This window comes from Solanum tuberosum, unplaced genomic scaffold (genome assembly GCF_000226075.1).
Source record: "Solanum tuberosum cultivar DM 1-3 516 R44 unplaced genomic scaffold, SolTub_3.0 scf00128, whole genome shotgun sequence".
Classification (NCBI taxonomy): domain Eukaryota; kingdom Viridiplantae; phylum Streptophyta; class Magnoliopsida; order Solanales; family Solanaceae; genus Solanum; species Solanum tuberosum.
This window is the reverse complement of record NW_006239053.1, coordinates 1,470,017-1,497,243: the sequence shown is the minus strand read 5'-3', so window position 1 is coordinate 1,497,243 and position 27,227 is coordinate 1,470,017. Positions and strand designations below refer to the sequence as shown.

Below are 27,227 nucleotides of genomic sequence, written 5' to 3'. Positions count from 1 at the left end.
AATATATATTTCGGAGTTTCAGTAGCTAAATATATATTTTATACTTTCTCCGTCCTTTTTTTGGTCATGCTGCGCTTTTTGAAAGCTAATTTGACTAATTTTTAAAGCTATGATATTTTAAAATAAAATTTTAGATATTCAAAACTATACAGAAAGTACTATAAATTGCAACATTTTTCATATCAATGTGATGATAAAATCCAACTTAAAATGTTAGTCAAAATTCATATCGTTCTCCAAAAGAAATTATGACAGCTAAAAAGTGATGGCAAGAGTATTAAATAGGGAAATTTTCGCATATAGCCACTCAACTAATTACGATTCATAGCTACATGTTATAGGGAAGAGAAATGCGAGCAAGAGAGGGTAGAGAGTGCAGAGAGGTGAATTATATATGTATATCAGTTAGATAATTGAAGATCAATTATTGTATTTGTATATCCGCATACAAATTTTTTTCGTATACAAATGAATCGAGCTAAATTATTTGTATATCCAATTTCTCTCTCGCTTTATACAAACAAAAATTATACATTGTATTACTCTCTCGCGCTTTATACAAACATAAATTATATACATTGTATTTGTATAATTTGTGTTTGTAGAGAGAGAGAGAAGAGAACTGGGTAGGAGAATATTTGTATTTGTATAATTATAAGTGTATAGGGCGGAAATATATGTATTTGTATATCTCGTCTCTCTCATTTTATACAAACACAAATACAATTTATACATTTGTGTTTGTATAAAGTGAGAGAGAGAGATTGACAGAAGAGAAGCAAGAGAGACTGGGCAATGAGAGGAGAGATGACTGAAAAAGAAGAGAGTGGCGAGCGAGATTCCAGAGAGAGGGGAGAGAGGCGAGAGAGAGAATGTAATTATCATCAAAAGTAAGTTTTGAATTGCAATTAATGCAAACTGTAGCTATATTAGCTAATTAACTAATATATGTTTGTTTGATCGCGTAATTTTCCTTATTAAATATCAATATGGATGGGCGATTTTAATTAGACAATATAGTCTGAAAGCCCAAGTCCTATAAATCCATCATCCAAGAAGCCCGCAACAAATATGGATCATCTATGGACTATGATTAATGGCTCATAAACAAGTTCTCCCTAGTCTTTCTATTTGGCTTTTAATATTTTCATATCGAGATTAAAAGAAAAAATGTGTATATTATATATATGTATGTTGTGTGCATGTCAGTTCTATGTGTGGCCTTTTGGATTAATGATTATAAAGTGTATTGAAGTGTACTAGATGTGATAATATAATTCATACAGAGTACAAATATAATATTGTTTGCTTGCGTGCGAATACAATATATCTAACAAAATTATATGTGTTAGAACGAACATATACAATATATCCAAATTGTATGTATTAATACAACTTGAATAAGCAAACTGATAAAGTGGATTCAACAAAATTGAGCGAACAGAGACAACAAATTTAATGAAGCGACAAATACAACTCCAAAACAATAAGTAAGAATTATATTTAGACAAATTATAGCTTCTAATGGCAATTATGCTCCAAACTATAAATGTTTATGCAAACGAAGAAGGGTCATGTTTAAAGTTTTGTGCTGATTTTGTGCAGTTTTTAATATCAAGTGAAAGTGCAACCTTTTCCAATTCTTGGCTAGCTAAAAATGCAACTAAAATGTACCTACAAATATTACATTTTGAGGCTCAAATTTCAAAAAGAAAAATCACTTTTTTTACAATTTTGTGGTTACGAGAGAAATGGTATTAGAAATGAGTTTAATGGATTAGTTGGGTCGGGTATAATTTATATTAAAGAAAAATTTTAGTTAGGATAAAAATATATTCACGTAGGTGACACATAGAATAATAAGGGTGGGAACATAGGAATCAATAATCTGAGGATAAATATATTAAAAAAATATATAATGAGGGATAAATACAATTTCTTTTTGAAAGTATAAAGACAAATATGACCATTTTCCGCTATAAAATATCCTCTAAAGATAATTCCTTGAATTCTATTTTAATTTTATAAAAAAACGTATTTATACTCAAACACAACACCGAATGAGTGTCGTCATCAAGGAAGTTGTCGCCCGGAGTTTCCTCTTTCCCTTTAGAGTTAGTAAAGTTCATCTTAAATTGAGTTGTGATTTGATCTTATATGCGCTGACGTATATAAATGTAAAGTTAATACTATCAGATAACCTAACAGTGATTGATCATAATTATCCATTATTAGTTGAATTACTAATTTAGAAAAAATATATTTAAAACATGATATATAATATGTTAGAATAATTTAATAGTTTTAAAATGATTTCAATTATTGTTAAATAAGCTAATTCCATTCCAAAAATATATATTTCATACAAGTGAACTGCAAAACAAATAAAATATGAACAATTTTTAAAGTGATATAGAATGCACGGATAGACACACGAGAGTGTGGCTCAATAATTAATAAAATAAATAAATATCATGAGAGATTTAAATTTAAATTTCAAAAAAAAAATGTGAAGCCATTCCTTAATATGTATCTTATAATATAAACCTTAAGAGGCAAAGTTGTCTAATAAGTGATAATTATGCTAATGGAAAGTAGCTAGTAATAAGTACAATATTAATTAATTATTAGCTCGTGTGAACAGATTTACTTGCACAATTAACACCACAAATATTAAAATCAAGAATGTATTGTCTAAGCTCACTACCAAAATGTAGGCATTAGCATAGGCAATCTTTTTAATTGAACAATCAAATTCATCGCTAATTTTGTTTAACAACAGTCCATCAATAAATTATATTATAAGAAATTTAATAATTACGAATAGTTTAGTAACAGATTAACGATAAAACTTATATTTTTCTAAGTAAAGATGGTATATATGTATAACATTAATAAGAGTTCAATTAATATTCACTGATCATGATATAAAGAATCGTAATGTCTCGTGTCACCTTTTATCTGTAATAATAACATATAGTAATTTGTTTTATTTTTAGAATTATTCGTAGATATTTTAGGTGATCTCGTATATATATTTTTTACACTATGGTTGTATATAAAGTTAAAAGAGAATTAATAATTTATGAAGGTGGGAGGCTTTATTGCGATCCACACATTGTTGTCTCTGTCCAACATGCATGGTCATATTATTTTCATTCAAGTACACTGTTCCCCTTCTATGGAATCCTATGCTACCTACGCTTATACAAATATTCCATCATTTTGGAAACAAAACAAAAATTTATTTACACTCGATATTATTATTAAAATAAAATTGACAAGGTAAAAAACTTACTTACATATGATATCTACGACAATCTCATGTCTTATATTTATTAGATTGGCAAGTATAACAACAAATTGCGAGTAATTATTTTTCGTATGAAGGATGAATGTCACAATTGCTAATTGTATTTTCATATAACTATATTATATATCTAAGTAAGTGTTTAGACATGATTTGATTATATTTCGAAAAAATAAATTGAAGTTATTTGAAAAAATGGTAAAATTAGTAACATTTTTACCACAATAAATGGTAAAAATATTGGCAATAATTAGGAGTACTATTAATTAATTTGATAGAAAAAGACAATGGCGCCTATTAAGAGAAGTCATGAGAATCGTTTGTTCAGGAATTTCGTCAGTCATTAAAAATTTATTGCAAAAAAACAATTCATGACAGGTAAGTATCTATCACTTTACTAGCCAAGTATCCTGAATATTTATTTGTATCGACTATTTAAGTTCAATTAATTATTATAATTATAGTTCTCTTAAAGTTAAATTGACAATGTACATTGTTTAATTATGATTAAATAATATATTTTATATATCGTATTTATTGATTAGATATAAATATCAGATTGGATAAAAATATCTCGGCAATGAAACAACTAAATTTTGGCAGATGCTTTCTGCTGGAATCTACCACTTGTGCTGATATTATTATTTTTTTGTTTTTTCACTCTGTTAATCATATTAGAGTTCGATTATCTCGAGTTCACACTGCGTAGGCCCTTATTCAAGGGGAAGCATTTTCTACTAAAGATTATGTTATACCCATGTTTGAATTCGAAATCTCTGATTAAGGAAAGAGTAGCCCAGTTGGTGATGCTTGTGCTGATATCAATTTAATAACAACTAGTAAAATTATCCGCGCTTTGCGCGGGAATTTAATATCACAGAATTTATAAAATAATACTTAAAACCTATCCGTCATTAAAACTAAAACACTATATTATCCTACATACAAGATTACGTAGTAACAAACATTAATAATGTAAAGGAAAATGAAAATTATTACATTTTATCATTTATCCTTAATAATATAAGAATAAATTAATGATTATAAAAATACATACCAGGATCTGTAAAATAAACAATGGTGTAAGTGAGTCACTCAACAGGAGCAAAGTGCACAAATATTTAATTGTGAAGAAGAAGAGGAAGTTCAGAATTTTCGTTGTTTTAAAATGAAAGGAAATCCCTCTATTTATAGACAACAAAGGGTAGTATGAACAAATGTTTATTGTGCCTTATCAGAAAGGTTACAACTATTTGGAAAAATTGTAACCATTCGGAAAGGACACAACCTTTCATAAAAGTCACAACTTTTCATAAAAGTCGCAACTCTTCATTAAAGTCATAACTTTTCATAAAAGTCACAACTTTTCATAAAAGTCACAACTCTTCATAAAAGTCACAATTTTTTTTATACATGTCACAACTTTTCATATAAGGAAAAGGCTAGTTTTGAAAATAAATAAATTAAAAGGGAATTATGGTTTGTGGTGGCGCCACGTAGGCGGGACTAATGTTTTCTTTTATATATATATATATGATGTAATATTCTAGTTTTTTCTGACCATTTTTTCCTTCTTAAACTTTTAATGTCATCAAAATATTACGCTACGACTCAATAATGTTTGAATAAATATTTATACGTACGGAATGCTTATATCAAATTAATATATTAAATAAATATTTATTCATACGGAATGTTTATATCAAATTAATATATATTTTTTATAATTAAGTGATTAACAAAAAAAATATTATTAACCATAATTAAATGAAAAGTGTGAATATTTTAACGTTTATATTCATTGTTTTGATATTAACACTCAATATAAGTAAACTTTTACCGTAATATATGAAAGTTAATTTAATAGGAAAAGCAAAATTAGAAATAGGATTTGTGGCAAATTAAATTTTGATTTTGTAATAATCTATTATAAATGTTACTAGTTTGGTATATGATTAATTTTTTTCCTATAAAAGATCAACAAAAATAATAAATAAAAATATATATTTATAAAATCATTTGCTTCTATTCAAATTGCAAGATAGACATAGAAAATGCAGTTGACTTATTTATTTATTTTTCAAGTAATAACCAGTTTTACTTGTTATGATTTGTCACTTGTAGTTATTTTTAAAGTGAATTAATAGTATTAAAAACTCTTTTACAATATCCATAAAAGTTAAATACTGATTTATGATTTTAACAATATAACTTAATAATCAATAAAGTGAATGTAAATTTTGAAAATTTTCAAATTTCAATAAATTAAAAAGGAAAAAAACATTAATGACCTAGTGGATAATAAAGTGAATACATATCCTGAAGAGGTTTAGATTTCGGAAAAGAAGAGAATATTAACACTGTATTTGGATGGTTGTTACCCGTTATATCGTTTATTTATATCGTTAGATAACGACAAAAACAAATATTTTGTATAACAATCGATTTGGTGTGATCACGTCGTTACCTGAACGTTTTCTTCTCATTTTATCTTTACTTAGTATTTATTAATCATAATCCATAGTCGCTCTATCTCGTACCCAATTTTTCTTATAGTTTTATCATTTAAATTGTTGATGTGTGACATTATGTAGCGACAAAGAACGATACAATCTATCCAAACGCTATATTCCTTAAAACAATACACTATAATACAATACAATACAACACATTATGAAGCAATACGTAACGATCATCTAAACAGAGTGTAAGTGATTGTTTTCATTTTCTATTCAGTATTAGATACTCATATTAAAGTTTGAACACCAATTAATCTAGATTCTCATACATATGTATTGAACACCGATTAATCTAAATTTTCGTCATATATACCGAACAAAGCTTAACTTAGATTCTCGTTGTGTAAGTTAAAAATAAAATTCTATTAAATCCCTCTTCATCCTACAGGAACACAAGAGTCATATTTATTTCACTACAATCACGTGAAGCTTAATTCTTCTAAATCTCTATGAGAATAGAAAAATAGTATTTATCTCACCACAATTACGTAGAGCTTAACTCTACTAAACCTCTCTTCATATGATAGAAGAATCCTACTCATCCTTCTTATAAATACAAAAAAAATCGTATTTATCCCACCACAATTACGCAGAAGTTTTCACTAGGTAGAGAAAAACAAGAACAAAAAGGAGGTGTTGCTGCTAACGTGGGCTAGTACATGCCCCACACCTATTTAAGTCTAGAAAAATACAGTTCACTATTTATTTCTCCCCTGTTTTCCAGGGTTTCACTGATTCAAAGCTTTCTCCTCCTCCTTCTTTCTTTATAAACCAAAAAAAAAAAAAAAAAGTTTTCTCTTTTGCTTGTCTCTTCACCCATTTGATTTCTTCCCTTTTCTGTTGCTGCCCAAAAAAATTGTTTACAGACCCTTTTGTTGAACTCAAGTTCATGTCTAATCTGTATAATCACAACTTGAATTTCTCACCTGCAAGAGCTGTTTCTCCTCATATAAGAACCAACCAAGATGTTGATAGGTAAGGGATAAAAATCCTTTTTTTTCCTCTTGAATTTGTGGGGTTTGAAATTTGATAACTTTGTGCAAGATTGATGCTTTAACCAATTTTGTTGTTTTTGTTTTGGGTGTTTCTTGAAATTTTTTGTAGTCAGTACTTGACAGAGCTGTTAGCAGAAAGGCAGAAACTTGGACCCTTTACACAAGTTCTTCCAATCTGCAGCCGACTCTTGAATCAAGGTTGGATTAAATCTTGAATTTTTATTTGCTGCTGTTAGAATATCTATGAGTTGTTTGTGCATTTCTCTGATAAGCTTTTTGTATGCTCTGTTTTTTTAATCTATAAACTAATCTGTTAAGAAATTCTCTGCTGTTGTTTTGAGAAAGTTGTAGCTTTTAGTCCAAATTGATCAAATCTACTGGTTTGCTGTATGTTTTTAGCTCTAAGAGTAGGCAAAACAAGAGATTTTTAGTAGTAAAGAGTGAATTGAAATGAGATTTTGATAAGTTTCAGAACAATCGATGTGTATTGTTTAGATTTTGTTTATTTAAACAGTATCGTCGCAGGAATAGATTACCAGGATCAAGTATTGGCAGTTAGGTGATGTTAAGATTAGCATGTCGGTTGAGAAGTGTGTATTCCGTTCCACATAAACTTTAGTCCAATGGTGTTTTGAAAGAGGCAGATTACAATTGGTTTGTGACCTAATTATTCTTTGAAGAAATGTTCGTAGCAGATGAATACTTTAATAGCAAGTTGTAAGAGGTTATGTTAGTTTCCTTGTGTGGGCACATATGCCGGTGAAACGGTTTAAGTTGATGTATGCTATTCTTAATAGCTTTAATTATTCTCCGAATGGATATTCTGAATTTTAGTTTCAATTCTTTGACAGAAATACTTAGACTTTCCGGAATGATTCCCAATCAAGTACTCAGTGACTATGACAGACTACAACGTGGAAGCCCTAGTCCTGTGGGTTCAATTGACATGATGCAACATGTTGGAGGAAAAGGTTTAGGTGGCTGGAACGGGAATGGATGGAACGCCTTTCAAGAGGTCAGCTTATGCTTATCTCATCTTTAGGCACAATATTGGAATTCTCTGTTTACTAATTCTGTAATGCTCCCTATTAGATGTCTTATGTGTCTGCCAATAGGGGCTAGCTCATGGTTTCTATGCTTATTGAAACACAAGCATTGTGTATGGTAATTGTAGTGAGTTAACATGGAGTGGAGAATAACATTTACACAAAGATCGTCAGAGCCATTACTGTTATGGTGAATTCGTCTTCAGTATCACATTGACTAATAAGGCTGACTTTGTCTTTTCCTTATATACAAATGAGAAACTAATTCAGTTCTTGAAAGTACCTCCAAACGAAGAAGTAAAACTTAAATTCAGTCTAAATTATGTTGCAAGTCTAGACTTCGTAGGATAACAACTAGTCATCAAGTGCTTTAGAAACTTACTACTCATTGGAAGAATATAGGACAAACAACTTTAAAAAAAGATGATATTAGATAGTACCATTTTCAAAAAAAGAAGAAGATGATATTAGATAGTGCCAATTGCCAATGCCAGATAGTGCCAAAATTTTGGCACTTCCAATGCTGAAGCTCCGGGACTCTTGAAAGGAAAAGGACGAACTAAGAAATTGAAGCAAAATCATAATCATTAAATGGAGGAAGAAGATGAAACGCGGGAGAGAAACAGCTAGTTGTTCCTCTTTCTGCTTGAATTAGAAATTTAAACACATCATGCATTGTTTCCTTTCTTCTTTAACTATGCTAACTCTGCATACCATCAAGAAGCCTGTCTGTTTATTTCTATATCAGGGGGTTGGCGGCATTCTAGAAGTTATACAGCCAGCTTAATCCATCTCCAGTGAAACTGACATTTCAAATGCTCTCTTTCTAAGTTGAACTAAATAATTGTTTTTTCTATTAATCTTATTCTTCACTGAAGCTGAGGACTAGAAAAGTTCTTCGCTGCTCCAGAAAGATATGGGAGCTAACTGACACCCTCCCCATGGTCTTTCTTTCTCTCATGTGGCATTGCTTCTTGTACTTCTAATGCTTTTCTGGTTGGATTGATATCCCTGAAATTCATTTTGCAGCAAAGATTAGGTGGACCACAGGGAAGGCCCATCGACTGGCAAGCTTCACCAGGAAGTCCAAGTTCATTTGTTGTGAAGCGGGTGTTGCGTTTGGATATACCTGTGGACAGATATCCGAATGTAAGCTGACTTTGTTGACAGTAGATAATGTTTAATTTTCCATCTATTTCTTTATGGATTTACCTTTGAAGTGTTAGGTTGCATTATCTGGTGTAAATATAATGATGATGTACATGTCACATTAAACTCTGCGTAATATTGGTAGTATCAATTTCAACTCCCAGAGGTGCCACTTTGTACCAATAATTATGTGATTACTCCTCATAATTAATGACTCACTTAAGATGGAGGAAGGGAGTAGACTATAGAGGGATGTGTTTGAAGACATTTTGATATTTCGTCAAATTATTTGAGCAGTAGAAATCAGTTGTACTGAATAGTACATTTCTCATGGCACAGTTCAACTTTGTTGGACGGCTTTTAGGACCTCGAGGTAATTCTCTGAAGCGAGTGGAAGCATCTACTGGATGTCGCGTATTTATCAGAGGAAAGGGTTCAATAAAAGATGCTGAAAAAGTAAGTTCTTTTGACATTTTTCTGCTCACTGTCCTGCTTTTCGTCCAATAATCTTACAGAAGGCTTTTTTTTCTCTATGAAGCACTCCGTACATTTTTCTGCCCTCCATTTTATATCTGCACTGCACCGGGTGTTTTGCTTTTACTTGTGTTCATCTTATATTTCTTATGCTTTGTGTTTGTCTTATATTATTGTAGGAGGAGAGTCTGAGAGGCCTTCCAGGTTATGAGCACCTCAATGAGCCACTGCATGTTCTACTTGAGGCAGAATTACCCATCAATATAGTTGATGTACGAATGAAACAAGCTAGCCAAATTATTGAAGAGTTGCTCAGACCTGTGGTAAGCACATTTTGATTCCGACATATACAGCTATAAGCAATTGCAGACAAAGCACTCATAATGTTATAGTTGTGTGGTTCTTAATCATGAATTGAAATGGACAGACCGAAAGAGTTGACATATGCAAACAGCTGATATGATGCGTGATAAATATGGGCACTTCGTGAATAATCTGAGATTATGTCTTAACTATGCATCTATCAGGAGTTATTTTGTCCCCCAAAAAGGACAATGCTGAATGAAAAAAAGAAGAAGGAAGACATCTCTTATGATCTGTTTGTTAGTTTCATACTTCTTTTGAACTAAATCCCCATAGGAGAAAGGTCTAATGTAACAAATCCCTCAACGTCAAACTGATAATCTTAGTTTGACTTGACATGGTGATTTACCAAGAGAGTTGTGAATATGTAGTTGTTTGAAAGGTAGGTAAGAAAACCAGTGTTAGAAGATAACCATTTTATGGTTTTGTGATTTCCTAGGATCATATTGCTAATTTCATTTCCATTTGCCTGGAATTGCAGGATGAGTCGCAGGACTTATATAAAAGGCAACAGCTTAGAGAGCTTGCTTTGCTGAATAACAATTTCAGAGAAGAGAGCCCCCAACCAAGGGGTAGTCTATCTCCTTTTAGTTCAAGCGGGATGAAACGAGCAAAAACTGGTTGGTGATGAGTGCTATGGTATGCACAGCTGCTTCGCATCTCCAGACAGGAGGATGCTAATCTGCACCTAAATACAGCGCGCTTTTGTGGCCTTAACGTGGTGAAAATAGTAAGTGACAAAAGGAAACATAGCAGATTGAAGAAAACCTCAAAACTGATTTTGTTGACTGTAGTTGTTTGTTGTTGAAGTAGAATGATTATTTGATTTATTTGTTCTTGACAGCTAGTTGACAAGGGTGATTTCCTTTCCTTTTTGGGATTTGTAACTTATAATTTACTTCATCCTTCGTTAAATATAGATTGCTATATGTAAATCCCATGATATGGATTTAAGACCATGTTATCTCTATAACTGCTGGAGCTACCGTTCACTCCATGATTGCTCCCGGGGCTGTTCTTTTTCTTTTTTTTTTTGGTGATGGTGCGTTCGGTTTGCTTGCTAAATTTCACCAGGTACTTGCCACCTTCTACCAGCATGAGTGTCGGATAAACTCAACTCTTGAGTTGAACCGGAGTTGGGGTTTAGGACAAGGAACCACTTACAAAGGTAATCGGTTAAGTTGTTTGTCGTTAACTTGCGGTCACTCATCTCTTTATTGCTAGACGATACTTTTTCATCGATCATTCTTCCGTTGTCGGTAACCTTGCGTGTTAGACGACATTTTTCCTTTGATCATCTTGCCGTTACTTTAAAGTTCAATCAGAAGCTTAGAAAAAAAGATCGTACCTACTAATGCTAGTCTAATTGTTTGTTAAGAAAGGGGTCATTCTTTTTTAAACAGACTAAAAAAAAAGAAAATTAGGTCATTCTTTTTTAAAGAGAGGAAGTAATATATTTTTTTGATAAACCGTGAAGAATTATCATTAACAATCAAAAATTTACACAGCCACCTTCTTGGTTGAGTACTCTCTGCCCCAAAGCCTCAAACTACTACTATTTTTGCCTAACACTGAAACTTGAAGATGCATTAATTTGATCCAGATCATAAGGGAACCAAAACAACTGATAAATTATCAGTGCTGCCTTCTAAAAATGCTTTCTGAACAATTTGTTGAGCCAATACTGTTAAATCTGAATGGTCCTCTGCTTCATATAAGAACTCACAAACTTTTTTGGGACTTAAGCTTTCAAATATTCCATCAGATGCCACAACCAAAAACTCATCCTTTGATGTTAAATTTAGCCAATCAGTCACTTCTGGAGTAGCTATGATTCCAACTCTTTTCAAAGTAAGATCGCCAATAGCTCGAGTCATCGGAAAATGGCCATTGAGAAGAGGAACAGAATTAGTATAAAATGTGAATTTACCTCCAGAAGCTTCAACCCTAGCCCTCTCGTCCAATCTATCTGCATTATGATCTTCTGTCAACTCCTTTGCCAATTTTCCAGAGCAAATAAACGCCTTCGAATCCCCAACATTTGCAACTAAAACCTGTTTTTCGTTGTATATGAGAGCAACAACTGCAGTAGATCCAGAATAAAGTTGGTATTCCAGAGCGAGTTTGCTGAATTCTGCATCAATTTCTTCAATCGTTTTAACTAACGACGATTTCAGAGATTCCTTAGGGTTAGAATTTTGGTAGCCGTAGTTCTTCTGGAGAAACTTATTTAAAAAAACCCTGGACGCCATCTCACTAGCGTCCGATCCAATATGCCCGTCAAAAACTGCTACAACACCAATTTTGACCTCTTCAACGCCATCATTAAGTCCAAATCGAGGAATTTTAAGATCAACGTTGCATGTTACGCGATCCTCGTGGTATGATCTTCTTCCTTGGATCGATGCGAAGTGACAATTTTGAGCTGGAATTGACGACATTGTTGTATTTGTAACAACAATTTGTTCTTCAGGTTCAGGCTTATGGTTCATCAAAAATCCAACAATGCAAGCGAAGAAAAATCCATATATGATTAAACGCTTCATGATTCAAGCTTAAAAAGAGACGTAATGTTAGATTTGGTTAGGGTTTATGGTTAGAAGAAGGCTTAAGAGTATGTTAATATAAGTATTATACTTTACCCAACAAAAAAAAAGTACGTTAATATATATATGGCAGAATACGTAAAAACGCCCTAAATTTGACGTGTTTTTGTCATCTTTTTACCATCTTAACCAATAGCAGCTTATTACCTCTGTCCATGTTGGCCAATTCTTTTTCTATTTAAGGCGGAATAACTTGAAAGATCCTCGTACTTGTTTTAATTTATTATTTTTAATCTATGTATTTTACCGAGTTTTATGTAGACACCCAAATTTGTGCATAACCAATATTTTGGAGGATTATGTGAAGCACAAGGACCAAGAAGCCAAAACTAAAAGGTCAATCTAAAATTACAAAGTATGGTGTATATTTTTTTCACGCAGATGAAATTAAGAAATTAAGATTTCTTGGTCACTCATAAAGTGAATACAATAAAACAAAATGACCTTTTTTTAAGATTTCTTAGTATAAAAATAGAGATTTTTTAATTATGATTTGTAAGTGACCTACAAAATCATTTTTTTCATTTTTGAGTGAAAAACCCAATCTAAACTATCATATTTTTATGAATTTCCTATCCTAACTAATCTAATCTTTCCAATGCATATCTAAATTATCACATGTGTATTAAAACACACCTCAATGCTTAGCCACTAGTTCGTCTAATGCCAAGCGGGCCCTTCATGTGTCTAATTTTATCGGCCCAAATTGGGCTGGGCTACAGTTCTTGGGCCCAAACGAATTTTCTGGCAGAAGAAGCTTCCTCCTCCATCCACCAAATGACAATTATCATTCTTCTCAATCTCGAACCCTAGCTTGTTCATCGAAAATCGATCGGAAAAATCACCATTAAAATTCAGCTAAGATGGGGAAACAACCAGTTAAGCTGAGAGCAGTTGTTTACGCCTTATCGCCATTCCAACAGAAGATTATGCCAGGTCTATGGAAGGACCTTCCTGGTAAAATCCATCACAAAGTCTCTGAAAATTGGATCAGCGCTACTCTCTTGCTCGGTCCTCTCATCGGCACCTACTCGTAAGTACTTCGATCAAGTAAATTCAATCTCAATCCCAAACTTTGTTGAGATCGGCTATGTTAATTAATCATCTGAACTCGAACCTTTTAGTTTGGGATAATTTCATTCATATAATATTGTGCAAATTTCTAATCAAACTAAACATACTTCTGGCAAACAGAGAGATAATTTAGATAGATATTCATTTGGCTATATTAATTCTATTCAGGTTAGACCAGGATTCCAATTTAGTGCGTGTCTAGATGAGCACGTTCTAATAAATTTCTGTATCAAAGGATACATCACAATCAAGATTTAAGACCGTTAGGCTGTTTTCATTGACCTATGTCACGCCTCTGGATTTGAAGCTGCGTGTGCTTTGAGAAATGAGACGTATCAGATTGGCAGGTCCATTTGGTACTTGTATACATTAATAGTATGTTGAGCGCTTTTCGAGAAGATCTGGAGGTGCTTATTGATCTGATCTTCCTAGATGTTGCTTAGTTTCGACTAGGCCATGAAGAACTTAGTTTGAATTAAATTACACTTTCAAGATGTTTTGGGATATGCTTACAATAAAAGGATTGAAATTTATTCCTAGCTTAGAAGGGGAACTTAGTTGCTCAGGTTTTACTTGGAATATAACATATGATCAGTGGAGAGCCGTTAGAATACGCTTAAGATTTAAGAGCATGATTGCCAAACATTGATGTCAGGCATATCAGAGCGTCTGGAGGTACCTTCGCACATTGTGAATCTTCTTTCATTTGTTTAGATGAAATACAATTGCACAATGCCAATTGAACTTGTTGAAGACATTGGCTTCTATAAGTATGAAGCTGGGTCGGTGGGCTTTCAAGCCTACTTACTGATTGAAAAGGCAAGGTTAATAAGATTTTCCTTTGTTTTGTATTGTTCATCTTGTGTCGAGTTTTATTTGTTTCTTTTTTCTTTTGGGGGTTGGGGTTGGGAAGGAAGTGTTGCACATTAGTTCTTTTGAGTAGAAAAGGATTGGTTGCTTAAGCATGCTTGCTTAAACATCAATTTGATCTCAAGTTATATTTTTGTTAGAAAAAGTTACTATGGAGCAATATAATCCTTTTTGATATGTAGAATGTGTTGATATAAAATTATTTCACTCTAGTAACTAGCTGTAGTTTGATTATCTAGGAGATAATATTTGAGATAGTTTTAAGCACTAGTGAGATTATCATGTACCATCACATACTGTGTATATTAGTAACTTGTTCAAGAACATATTAGTACCTCTTTAACAGAATCTTAACTTAAGTGTTCTTGTTTTTTCTCATTATTCTTATATGGTCAAAATAAATCCAATTAACTTCTTTCTCCTCTAGTTTCTTTATTCTGTTCATTTTTGTCTCCAAGCAAGTAAAAGTGATTGCTGCAAAAGTCTTAGTTATTTTGAGTTGCAACTTATCTCAAGTATAAGATATTATTCTAGTTCATCATAGCATTTGAGCTGCATTCAGGCATAGAGGAGATTTACTTGTATAGACTAGATTGTTGAAGGTTATTGGCGAGATTATGGCCATTGTTTTTATCTTCTGTTGGCTTGAACTTTCTGAGTCGTTATCCCTCCACTCTTTTCCCCTTATAATAATAGATAGCCAAGATGTAAGGATTTTTTTTTTCACTTAATGTCACCTGGAATAATTCTTCACTAAGTTAGGTTCTAGCAATTCCTATGTTATTGGTTGAGAATTCCAGCAAATATATATGTGGTTTTAGTGGTTGCTTAGTTCATAGCCAAGGTGTTTCTTTATGCATGCAGGTACGTGCAGCATTTCCTGGAGAAGGAGAAGTTAGAACACAGATACTAAGTTATGTTCGTCATTTGTCTGGTGACCTACGTATAACTGAAGTTCTGTTCGTCACTTGTCTGGGGAGGACTGCTATTTCTATTTCTGTTTGAACAGGAAATAAGTCATGCTTTGGAACTGCTACCGTTATTTTGAGGAGTTTTACTTTTATGGTTAATTAAATGCAACTAGTTGTTTTATAGTCTTTTGAAACTTTTGTGCATCCTGAATCTTGTACCGAGTTGGAGTCTGCAAAATAGTTCATCATACACCTCATTTTTTCATCAAATGTTGTGTTCACACTCAAATAAAATATGGTGGATAGAGCATAACTAACTATTTGTTCAAGAATAGGATTCCCAAATTTGCAGTCCCTATGAAGTTCTACCTACATGTCGAATTTTGGATAATCTATCTGATCTTTGCCCATTTCTTAAGATGTATTCATGAATTTGAGCATATTAATTTGATCCAGCATGATCAGAAATTTAAGGAAACAGCAGATTTCTGTACCACTTCACCGCCACACAATGACTTTGGCCGAAACTTCCTTGAAAGGTAAGTATATTTAACTCACATTTTGGTGCTCAAATCTGATGCACTCTCCATATAAGCCAATCTTTGATCATCTCAGAAAACATATGAAGTTCTACAAATTGAGAAGTATAATAGGAGTCCCATTATGTCTATAGGCCTCTTTTTGCTACTATATTTTTAAAATTTAAGTTCATATAAAGCAGCCCTTCTCCAGTACTAATTGTGCTAAACCAGATCTTTGGGAATAAACGTCTTCAGTCTTCACAACAAACAGGCTGTTCCAATTTTAACGAGAATTAGTTAGTTGGGGTCACCAAAGAATGTTAATGCCACCCATCACTAGAGGTATCAATTCATCAAAACAAACAAGCTCTTAACCGTACAAGAAATTTCAAATACAGAACATAATAATTTCAAAAATGTTCAATTGGATACTACTGATAAAGTTCATGCAAAGACAGAATTTCAAGTAACAAAGTTTCATTCAACAGACTAAAAAACTAAATGTGCTATTTGTGAGAATATGCCACTTCAATTCCCTAAGCAGATGTAAGGAAGGCCCTTCCAGGTTGACGTGCAGCAAGTCGACCATGGTTGCCAAGAAGCTGCAAAAGCAAAAGAATACACAATAAATTATCACAACCGAAACGTGCAAATTGCTACTGGCAACCAGATACATGAATGAGCAAAGCAAAAATATTAGTTTAAAAAGAAAGGATATGAATAGACAAACCTTAGCATTCACACCATCTGGGAGAATACGGTTCTCTGACTTGTATTTCAGATAATCAGTACGGCTGAACTTGGTGAATCCCCTGAATCAAAGTACACATGATCAAACATAGCTTCAACGGGTAGGCTTAATGAGACGACAAAATATCAAGATATCATGAAACTTTAAGAGTCTCAGATGGAAAACAAGCCCACAGAGTACATATTTCCGTAGTGGAATAAGACAATGTTTGGCTTTGAAAGGAAGAAACTTGTGTAATTAACTGTAGGGTGTTCTTTTAGAATGAATCTCCCCAAACTAAATAACTAATTAGATGAAATAAAGCCCTTTTTACACACCAGGATAATCCTTTAAGGGAAAAAGTACAAAGTTCTCAAACAAATCAGTAGCATAAAATATAAAGTGAAACTTCTGATAGAATACATACCACTTTCTGCTGACAATGATCTTTTGACGTCCAGGAAACTTGAACTTGGCACGGCGCAGAGCCTCTTGGGCATGGTTACTGTTTCCATCTTTGCAGCGAACAGATAGAAGAACCTGACCAATTGCAACACGAGCACAAACACCCTGAGGCTTACCAAAAGCTCCCCTCATACCAGTTTGGAGTCTATCAGCTCCAGCACACGACAACATCTTGTTAATTCGCAAAACATGGAATGGATGAACCCTGACCCTTAGGTGAAAAGCATCCTTCCCAGCAGACTTGGTCATGTACTTGTTGCAAGCAATACGGGCAGCTTCAAGTGCCTCACTTGAGACATTCTCCTTCTCCCAACTGACCAAATGCACACAGAAAGGGAACTCATCAACTCCCTTTCTCTTCATGCCCACATCATAAATCCTGATCTTTGGATCAGGCACACCACGGCAAAACCTTGATTTTGGGTAAGGCTTGTTCTTAATCTGACGATAACATCTTGCAGGTCCTGTGAAAAAGAATCCAAACCATTACACCTAGGCCCAAATATGGAAATGTGCTAGGAAAGACAAGCACAAAGACTCATAGCGCACTACAAAAAAAACATTACAATACAACATATGCTGAAACTAGCTATGTCATGACTGGAACTTAAGCAGGATACCACTAGTGGTGCCAGAACTCCAAATATGCTTTTACATGCACGTATTAACAATTAATAACAAAATAATGATCAAGGCTAGTCAGACAACTATCCTAGATAAATCATATGCAACTTATGAAGTCATTATTCATCACGTAGTTCATATGTAATTCTACTAAGTATTTCCATTCTCACACACATAAAGTAAGGATGTTTCTTTGATACAAAAATGAGAAACTATTCCTTCCATTTTCCAAGCAAGTAATATTCTTACAAAGACAGCGTTCATCCTTCCATGGTTCATCAGTCTTTGTCAAGGTAACGAAAAAACTAGCTTCACAAGTAAATGTGCCAAAAAGACTACAGAAAATGCCACATACTTCAATCTTGAAGCTACTCATTTTACCATGATAGGTCTCATTTATAATGTATTAGTTCAAAGCCATTAGCTTTACATAGAACGGCAAATTCCAAACCTTCAAGCTAGAAAAATCTAACAGAATCAATTCAATCATACAAATTCCAAACAAACTAGTTTTACAATCAAATATACAAACAAACATATAATAAAACTAGTCTATATCAAATAAACACCACATTCGATAACAAATATACAGGACTTCGCGCAACAAACTCTTTTTTTTTTAAAAAAAACAATATTTCACATTAATGCAATTAAAAAAAATAGGTAACACAGTTTCAAAAATGATTCATATATATCAAACATGGTACAAAAATCCAATCATATAAATACCAGAAATGCTAAACTCAATCAATCTGTCAATGGAGATATGCTTAAAATCCCATTTTTTTCAGATCTGAGCAACAATACATTATAATACGAATGGAAATTTGATAAATAAGGATTTAAGCGAAGCGACTTACTTCTCCCCATGGCTAATCGATTGGGGCGTCACTGCAATTGATCTGCGGCTTAAAAATTGTCTGTAAAGGAGAAAGGAAGAGAAATGCCCTAAACCTTAAATAGGAGTCGTATTAGGCTTAGAAACTGTTTGGGCTTACGTTTGGGCTTACGTCACAAAAATAGATGGGCTTGGGCCGACATAGTCAAACAAACTAAGCCCGTGTTTTGGCATAAGTAAGTTGACCCGTCATTGTCTTGTATAATTAATCAATTCGGAGGTACGTTATTTATATATTAAATTTTGTAATTTATTTATTAATACTTTTTACTAAAAGGCATATGTACAAAAAAAAATTAAAACACATAAATTATAAAAAAATTAAAATATTTTGGTTGGAAAAGCAAACATGACGTTCAAATTCTGTTGTGGTAACCTCTTATATATAGTAGAAAAATATAATTAATATACGAATGAAGAAGAAAAGGGGGGAGGGAGTATGTAGTGTGGTTTATAAAGTAGTAGTGCTCTAGGCATGTTCGAATCGATGAATAAATTCATGTTGATAGTCTACTTTTAAAGTTACATTAGCTACAAAAGACAAATTCATAATGATTTGTTAATAATGATAATATTAGTTAGGGGTGTGCATCGGTCGGTTCAGTTTGGTTTTATGTATTATTGGTTCGATTTATCGGTTTTCAGTTTTTAAATACGTTAAACCAATAATCAAACTAATAAGAGATTTTTTATCGATTTTGATCCTTAACGGTTCGGTTTTCGGTTTAACCAATAATAAAATACTTATAAAATAAATATATGACTTCTCTAATAAATTTGACGCGACAACACAATAATGTAATGAAAAAACTAAATAAGTGTAACACAAAGAGAAATTAAGAGGAATAGGGTTCTTACTTTAGGTTTTGACGTTTTGTATAATGTGAAGTTGTGAGCTAAAAGTCACTTTGAAGTGTGAATTGAAGGCTAAAGGATAAAGACAATAACTAGTAAGGTATTGAGATTAATATATAATATATAATATTTAGGGATAAGGGTCTAAAAAATATCTCAACTTTGGTTGGATTTGCTGTTGCGTTACTAAACTTTCATAAGGACCTATTACCTCCCTAGACTATTTAATACCGTATTTTTTACCCCTAAACTATTTAATAGTGTATTTTAAAGGTATATATGTGCCCACGTGGACACATTACTATTTATAATTTTGCATTATTTTTTATGTCCACGTGGGCAAATATATATGTTTAAAATATGGTATTAAATAGTCTAGGGAGGTAATAGTTCCTCATGAAAGTTTAGTATCGCAACAGCAAATCCGACCAAAGTTGAGATATTTTTCAGACCCTTATCCCTAATATTTATGTACAAGTAAATGTAGGAAATTTTAGTCTTAATGGGTTATCGGTTTACCCAATAACCCAATATTAAAAATCAATATCGAATCGATAACCTGATAATTTTTTTATAAAATCATTAAAAAATTGTTAATCCAATAACCCAATAACACTTTTTTTGGTTCGATTTATCGGTCAATTTGGTTTTTGCACACTCCTAGTATTAGTAGCTGGGAAGTATATTATAGGTTGTTTTGAAATATAATAAAAATTCGAGGGGCAGTTAATTTTTATTGTTAATTATTTAAAATTATAAGGTCTGTTTGCCAAATTTGTATGACATTTTTTTTTGAATGACTTTTTAAAAAAAAAAAAAGAGTTTCAAAAGAAGTACTACTACTATTTTGGATGAACAGAATTACACCAATCTTACTTAAAAGTGTTTTAAGTCATAATTATGAAAAGAGATGTACAATTGTTTGATATATGATGTTATTATGAATTTTCCAACTATTTCTTAAATCAATTAATGACAAACCTATTTCTACATGACTATATCTATATATACAATATAAAGTTTAGATAAAAGAAAATTGATGTGGCATCCAAGAATCCTATTTTTTTAATTTTTTTTGATAATTTCTTATTTTATTATTACTGTACAAATTGAATGTGCTAATTACTAGTCCATTTATTCATATCTTTTTACATAAAAATTTAATAGTCTTTACTTTCATCGCTCTCATGACTTTTGACAATCATAACTCCTAATTCATACATTAATAATCATGTTTATGACATCCTTTTGTATTCAATATTATGTCCCATAAATAAGAGGCATTAGAAATTTTTGTTACAAAATAATGATCAAATTTATATGTATGGTAGAGCTAGAGATTAATTACGTGAATCACAATTTTTTTTATTACTTTATAAAATAGTATTTTATAGCTTATATATTGCTTTTAGATTTTTTTATTTATATGATATTTGATTATTTTATTGCAGGTGTTTTGGATTGTTAAAGATGAGGGCAAAATAGTGCCAAAAGGTTGACGTCAAGAGCATTTTAGGCCCGAAAGGTAGAAGAAGGGCAATTTTGTACCAATTCACATAGTTGAAAGGTATTTTAGGTTTTTTTTCGTTATTATATTATAGTCCTATAAATAGAAATATCGTAAGACTTTGTAGAAATGATCACATTAGCTTTTAAAATTGTTATATTTCTGATATTTATTTTAATCATTCTTTATTTTGAGTTGAAAAATAAAATGAAATCTATTGAATGACGATCGACTTGTAGGAATGAATCATGTTGACAAGAGTTCGGAAGATTGTGTATTGATTTCATAATTTTTTTATGATTAAGACAGGAAGAATAATGTTGCATTTTTTTGTAGTCTCTTTATGATTTCTCTTTCTTGTATTTTATATAAAAAAAATAATATTATCATAAGTTTATATTTTCTTTTTTTGGTTCAAAAGAGCAACTTATAGTTTTGTTTGTAGTCATCTAACCATAACTAAACATTTTTCTCTATGAAGTCAATTATATGTCTAGATAAATATAGTAATAACATGTTATCGTATTTTATAACCGTGCGAAGCGCGAATAAGTTCACTAGTAAAAAATAAACTAAAAATATGGACAAGAAAAAATGACATAGAAACAACAATGAGGCAAAATATTTCCTAAGGCATTTCAATATTCTTTCGAACTTAAATCTGTGACCTCTATTCAAAGTTAAAAGAGTACTTATTACTCTATCACAAAGTTGATTCATTTTTTAAAAAATAAAAAATTGTCGAAACAACAATCATAAAAAAATATATGATGCAGTGGATGAAACTGATCCTTGAGAAATCTCAAATTTCAACACTATGTATGGAAAAATCTTTAATAGAAAACTTTATCCTTGAATGGAACCCGCAACACAAATTCGAAATAATCAAATTTCAATGCAGATATTAAATATCGAATGCGATACCCAAAATAAAGTAATGACATCCGTCTACTTTCTTCTACCAAAAAACTTGATCCGAGTCATCCAACGAAACTGGTAGCTCCTCCATACCCGATTCGTTCTCTGCTTTCGTCGGGTTTATCAAACTTTCTTCTTTCGCACTCCATTCTCACTTTTTCTTTTGATTGTATCAACTGCCGTAATTTTTTTCCATTTCCAACAATGGCATCAGCCATGCTTCTCGATCCAAAGCCGACACCAGAGCTACCGGCAACTCGACCTGACTTATCGTCACACGATGTTCCTTCCGAAAACGGCGAAGACGACCTCTACGCTCGCCTGAAATCTCTACAACGGCAGCTGGAGTTCATCGAGATCCAAGAGGAATACGTGAAGGACGAACTGAAGAATCTCCGCCGTGAACATTTACGGGCACAGGAAGAGGTGAAACGGATCCAGTCGGTGCCGTTAGTAATTGGCCAGTTCATGGAGATGATTGACCAGAATAACGCCATAGTTGGTTCAACTACGGGATCTAATTACTACGTGAGGATACTCAGCACGATTAATAGGGAGCTACTTAAGCCTTCGGCTTCTGTGGCTTTGCATCGTCACTCGAATGCTCTAGTTGATGTTTTGCCTCCTGAGGCTGACTCGAGTATTTCGCTGCTTAGTCAATCAGAGAAGCCTGATGTTACCTACAACGTATGTTTATTGTTTCTGAATTGTGTTAGTTATTGGTTGAATACACTGATAGGGTTTATATGTTACTGTTTATTAGGGTTATAATATTTCTGGCTGCTATGTTTCTTATTTCTTAGGGTTTATTGGTCAATTTTGCCTTTTGGTTCCTTAATTGGTTCATTAGAGTTTGTAGTGTGAGCTCATGCATTGTGGAACTCTTGCATTAGGTTTTACTTTATATTGATTATGAGTTCTGGATTAGATTTCGCTATTAGCTAGTTGTAGACTTCATTAGATGAATGCAGGGTTTCCCGTTACTCCTAAAGTTCACTACCTTTATTAATTAATGAATCCCAAGAATCTATATTTATGGTAGGCTCACTAAGAGCTTGATCAACTTTAGTTAGTCGAATGAAGATTAGTTAGTCAAGGTGTCACTACCAAGAACTTCCATAGATTAAGAATCAAAGTGCTTACATGTAATCCTAATTGTTTAGCAAGTTAAATAAGGAGGTGAATGCTGCTTTCAAGTCTCAATATAATGTTAAAATGCCTCATTTCTTCTTATATGGTTATCCTAGACTGTGTAAACACATTTTATGACAGAATGACAATATTTTCAATAATAATTTTAAAACCAAGAGAAGAAGCTCCATTTTAAAAATCATATGAACTCATTGGGGAGATTATTTCTCTCTAATCAATCAATTCACTGGTCTCATACAATCATATTGCACTATCTATTCTTATTTAACCTCAGTTCCTATCAGCCTCTCCGTGAAAAATAACTACACCTGCAGCCATGACTTCCCCTAGCCTTATTCAAAATCCTATTATTGGCTTCTAAAAGGCAGCTAAGTGGCTATTAGTACCTATTCTCTAGTCCTTAGAGTAGTTGTTATGTGTGCAACACTTCTATCAACCACATCAAGTGAGAAGGAAATTGGAAAACCTTGTTTACGGGTTGCAGAAGGAAGCACATGTTGCCTTAAAATTGTGGCTAGAAAAACGGGAGATACAAGAAGCATGACAATTTTTTCAGAAGAATCAGGATAACAAAGAGTGGTTATTGGTGTTTTTGGATATTCGGTGCTCCATAAATGTCGTATCCTGGATGAATATGGATATTGTGTATTTATTTTTTTTGGTATGCAGCCCATGTTCTATTGTGGGGAAGTGGGAAAAAGGTTTGCAAATGATTGAACTGATTTTGTAATTAACTGATGAATCACAGATTTGGTGATTTGAATTCACTTATCTATTCATACAAGGAACATGAGTGTGGAGTGCTCAACTCGTAGGCTGCTCTCCATTGTTTTCTTCAAAAGTATGAAACACTAGTGAGATATTGGGGTATTAGTAAAGAGTGCATCTAATTCTATAATCAGAAGTCAGAACACTAATGAGGAAAATACATTATGTTTTTATCCTAATAAATTCCCGTTATATAAGCATGCATATGTGTCACATTACAGCTACAGGAAAGCAAGTGGAAATCTGATATAATATAGGGCTGTTAATGTGCCTTCCTTTATATTCTTCCTTTATCTTAATCTTATTTTTTCCTCGCACCAGGATATTGGAGGATGTGACATTCAAAAGCAGGAAATTCGTGAGGCTGTTGAGTTACCTTTGACTCATCATGAGTTGTACAAGCAGATTGGTATAGACCCTCCCCGTGGTGTCTTGCTTTATGGTCCACCAGGTACTGGGAAAACTATGCTTGCAAAAGCTGTTGCTCATCACACTACTGCCGCCTTCATAAGGGTTGTTGGCTCAGAATTCGTTCAGAAATACTTGGGTGAGGTATGCATTGAAGTAATGAAATACCATGAACATTTTTTGTTATGCATCAATGTGTTGTTACTACTTGCTAATCACCTGTTGTTGATGATTCAGACTTTTTGCACTGCATTGTTTGAAATACAAAAAAATATTTTGAGGTGCTCCTTTCTATTGTATAGAAAGAAATTTGGAAGATACAAGGGATTGGTGTCTTATCTCAGACTACTTTTATTTTTTAATTTCATCATTAGTGGCTATTGTTTGTGCTAGAACAAGGTAATTAGTGAATATTACTTTTACCCCAAACTGCATGTTCTAGTTCTATTTGCTCTACTTAGCTTTTCTTTTTTATTGACATCAAAGATTAGGTTATTAATTTATGTAAAAAGTAATTATAGATTACACTTTACCTTATTAAAAGACAATTATAGATTTAGAAGCTAAAAAGCACCATAAGAAAATATACCCTCTCCTGCTACATCAAATGTCGTAGTTTAAATTTGCTTTGCCGTGAAAGTATAATTGAATGCAAAATTCTTTATATTTGTTGGGTGAACATGTGGAGCCAGTTGTTGAAATTTCGGTAGCTGTAAATGGAATGGAAACATTGCTAGAAAGGCACCATGAAAACTAAAAATGACATACTCTCACTGCTATCTGCATTCTTTTGTTCAGAGGCTGAATTTTTAGTCCACTATAGTTCCAGAGGGTTTGACTCGAGACCTCTCGTGATAAATATTGCCCAATATCTCAAAACCTTTTCAATGTCTTTCATTTCCTTGTTTGGCTTATTGCCTCTGTTTGAGTCTCACTATGTTAGGCTACTCCCACAATTCCAGTTTGTCACCGTAATAAGACTTTTTAGCAAGGGGCAGCTGAAAGTACCAAAATGATTGATAACCATGAGTAATACCATGAATACTGCGTATAGCATCGCATTCTTCTGCAGGAACTCCAAACTTTTATACACACATTTGGCATCGAGCTGGATACTCTTTTAAATGACATTGTCAAAGAAGACCCTACTAATATAGATCAGTAAACATCTCGACAAAAAAAATATTGATCAGTAAAGATAAGGGACACAGAATCTCCTATTTTCGTGGTGTTGACTGGTAAACATCATGTACGATCCATCCTTGAAATTAAAACGCCATATAGAAGAACTATTCGTCGATACTTAGTAGTTGACCGAGAAGCCATTCAGCCTTTTTTTCTTTTTTCTTTTTGAGAAGTTTTAGACAGACCAGCTTTCTGGGGCCAATTGAGTAAAGCATTCAGCCTTTTTTCCTTTTTCTTTTTGAGCAGTTTAAGACAAACCAGCTTTCTGTGGCCAATCGAGTAGAGCATTTCAGTCCTGTCAACATGCAGCTTGGAATGCACTATTGTACATTTTGTTGCTGCATGCTCTCCCCGACTCTTCTATCTGAGATGCAACTTCAGTTTAATTTGCAATTCCCTGAGCCAAATTTCTTTGTCTGGAGATATCTTTTATTTCTTAGTTAGGACTGGTCAAGTTTGTCCACAAATGATGACAAGACTCCATTTGTTTCTATTGCTCAAACTTTACTTTCAGCACTTACTATCTGACTGTTCAGGGTCCGCGAATGGTTCGTGATGTCTTCCGTCTTGCCAAAGAAAATGCTCCTGCAATTATATTTATTGATGAGGTAGATGCAATTGCTACTGCTAGGTTTGATGCTCAAACTGGAGCTGATAGGGAGGTCCAGCGTATCTTGATGGAGTTGCTTAATCAGGTAGGCTTCTACAAATTCCTGAAGTAATCCCATCAGAATTTACACTTTTGCATTGTTTATGAGGGTTTCTTTTGGTATGTCTTCTGCAGATGGACGGATTTGACCAGACTGTGAATGTGAAAGTTATCATGGCAACCAACAGAGCTGATACTTTGGACCCTGCACTTCTGCGTCCTGGAAGGCTTGATCGGAAGATTGAATTTCCTTTGCCTGATAGGCGTCAAAAGAGGCTTGTTTTTCAGGTAGAATTTCAGGATCTTCTTCAACCCCATTCTCCATTACCAAACAAATAGAAGTTAAGATTGGAAAAATATTGAAGGAAGTTATGATAGATTGGCTTCTGAATTGTGCCTCTCACTCATTATGTTATATTTTCCCTGTATTTCCAATTTTTCATAATGAACCTCAAATCTGAAAGCTGGATGATTTTGGCCAGGTCTGTACTGCTAAGATGAACTTAGGTGACGAGGTTGACTTGGAAGATTATGTTTCTCGCCCTGATAAAATTAGTGCTGCTGAGGTTTGTCTCTTTTCCCTTCATCTATTTTTCGACTGATAACAGGATGCTTCACTACTGATTTAAAATGTTGAAGTCTAGTGTTAAGACTAAGTAGTTCTTTATTTTGCTGCATCTGCTTTGATCCTTCTATTTTGAAAATGTGAATGACCTTTATAATTGAAGAGTCAATTTGACCAACACGACTGTGATGCATGTTGCAATGTCTACAGATTACAGCTATATGTCAGGAAGCAGGTATGCATGCAGTGCGAAAGAATCGATATGTCATACTCCCCAAGGACTTTGAAAAGGGTTACAGGACCAATGTGAAGAAGCCGGACACTGACTTTGAGTTCTATAAGTGATTTGTAAAAGTAGATGAGCAAATATTTTAGAGGTCGACCTTGTACACTACCTCTGAAGATTTTTTTAATTGGTGTTTTTAATCGTACTGCTGGTTTGTCAAACATCTAATGGATTGCACTGTTCTAGCTTCCATTAATTGTTCGTTCAGAAAGTGCAGCATAAACAGTCTAGCTATCCATTTAAGCTGCTTAAGTGTCTCATCGTGAGGGGTGTGTCTGTGGACTCTTTCAGTCATTTTAATGCCGCATTCTGTGGGATGGCTTAATTCCTCATATATAAGCTTTGCAGTAGTTCATTTTCATTTGGTTTTCAACTTAAT

General features: G+C 33.1%; 5 protein-coding genes across 5 annotated transcripts; 3 read left to right on the top strand and 2 right to left on the bottom strand.

The window, feature by feature from the left end:
• The first annotated feature begins 6,528 nt into the window (after nt 1–6,528).
• On the top strand, nt 6,529–10,853 carry LOC102580757 (KH domain-containing protein At3g08620-like). The gene is made up of 7 exons (XM_006350835.2): nt 6,529–6,804; nt 6,934–7,022; nt 7,676–7,839; nt 8,900–9,019; nt 9,359–9,475; nt 9,673–9,816; nt 10,338–10,853. Exons 1-7 carry the CDS (start codon nt 6,719–6,721, stop codon nt 10,482–10,484), a joined length of 867 nt encoding a protein of 288 aa, XP_006350897.1. The 5' UTR covers nt 6,529–6,718; the 3' UTR covers nt 10,485–10,853.
• A 543-nt stretch (nt 10,854–11,396) lies between these two features.
• On the bottom strand, nt 11,397–12,439 carry LOC102592692 (probable protein phosphatase 2C 51). The gene has a single exon (XM_006350868.2). The coding sequence runs from the start codon at nt 12,400–12,402 to the stop codon at nt 11,461–11,463; it is 942 nt and encodes a 313-aa protein (XP_006350930.1). The 5' UTR covers nt 12,403–12,439; the 3' UTR covers nt 11,397–11,460.
• Nucleotides 12,440–13,199: 760 nt separating this feature from the next.
• Nucleotides 13,200–15,587, top strand: LOC102580414 (cytochrome b-c1 complex subunit 8-like). The gene is made up of 2 exons (XM_006350834.2): nt 13,200–13,495; nt 15,271–15,587. The coding sequence occupies exons 1-2, from the start codon at nt 13,326–13,328 to the stop codon at nt 15,317–15,319; spliced, it is 219 nt and encodes a 72-aa protein (XP_006350896.1). The 5' UTR covers nt 13,200–13,325; the 3' UTR covers nt 15,320–15,587.
• Nucleotides 15,588–16,229: 642 nt separating this feature from the next.
• On the bottom strand, nt 16,230–18,580 carry LOC102580084 (60S ribosomal protein L10-like). The gene is given in 4 exon segments (NM_001288167.1): nt 16,230–16,440; nt 16,569–16,650; nt 16,996–17,497; nt 18,518–18,580. Coding segments are annotated over 4 exon segments (660 nt in total). The 5' UTR covers nt 18,528–18,580; the 3' UTR covers nt 16,230–16,374.
• Nucleotides 18,581–21,874: 3,294 nt separating this feature from the next.
• LOC102579765 (26S protease regulatory subunit 6B homolog) lies at nt 21,875–27,209 on the top strand. The gene is made up of 6 exons (XM_006350832.2): nt 21,875–22,522; nt 24,077–24,307; nt 25,885–26,043; nt 26,133–26,285; nt 26,480–26,563; nt 26,773–27,209. Exons 1-6 carry the CDS (start codon nt 22,040–22,042, stop codon nt 26,905–26,907), a joined length of 1,245 nt encoding a protein of 414 aa, XP_006350894.1. The 5' UTR covers nt 21,875–22,039; the 3' UTR covers nt 26,908–27,209.
• Nucleotides 27,210–27,227: the final 18 nt, after the last annotated feature.

What these genes read in the sequence shown, in the direction of transcription:
- LOC102579765 (XM_006350832.2), top strand. Translation starts at nt 22,040, where the DNA reads ATGGCATCAGCCATGCTTCTCGATCCAAAGCCGACACCAGAGCTACCG. An exon ending in TTCAGAAATACTTGGGTGAG is followed by an intron (nt 24,308 to 25,884) that starts GTATGCATTGAA and finishes CTGACTGTTCAG; the next exon opens with GGTCCGCGAATGGTTCGTGA. An exon ending in ATAAAATTAGTGCTGCTGAG is followed by an intron (nt 26,564 to 26,772) that starts GTTTGTCTCTTT and finishes CAATGTCTACAG; the next exon opens with ATTACAGCTATATGTCAGGA.
- LOC102580757 (XM_006350835.2), top strand. Translation starts at nt 6,719, where the DNA reads ATGTCTAATCTGTATAATCACAACTTGAATTTCTCACCTGCAAGAGCT. An exon ending in ACCAACCAAGATGTTGATAG is followed by an intron (nt 6,805 to 6,933) that starts GTAAGGGATAAA and finishes AATTTTTTGTAG; the next exon opens with TCAGTACTTGACAGAGCTGT. An exon ending in GATGGAACGCCTTTCAAGAG is followed by an intron (nt 7,840 to 8,899) that starts GTCAGCTTATGC and finishes TTCATTTTGCAG; the next exon opens with CAAAGATTAGGTGGACCACA.
- LOC102592692 (XM_006350868.2), bottom strand. Translation starts at nt 12,402, where the DNA reads ATGAAGCGTTTAATCATATATGGATTTTTCTTCGCTTGCATTGTTGGA.
- LOC102580414 (XM_006350834.2), top strand. Translation starts at nt 13,326, where the DNA reads ATGGGGAAACAACCAGTTAAGCTGAGAGCAGTTGTTTACGCCTTATCG. An exon ending in CCTCTCATCGGCACCTACTC is followed by an intron (nt 13,496 to 15,270) that starts GTAAGTACTTCG and finishes TTATGCATGCAG; the next exon opens with GTACGTGCAGCATTTCCTGG.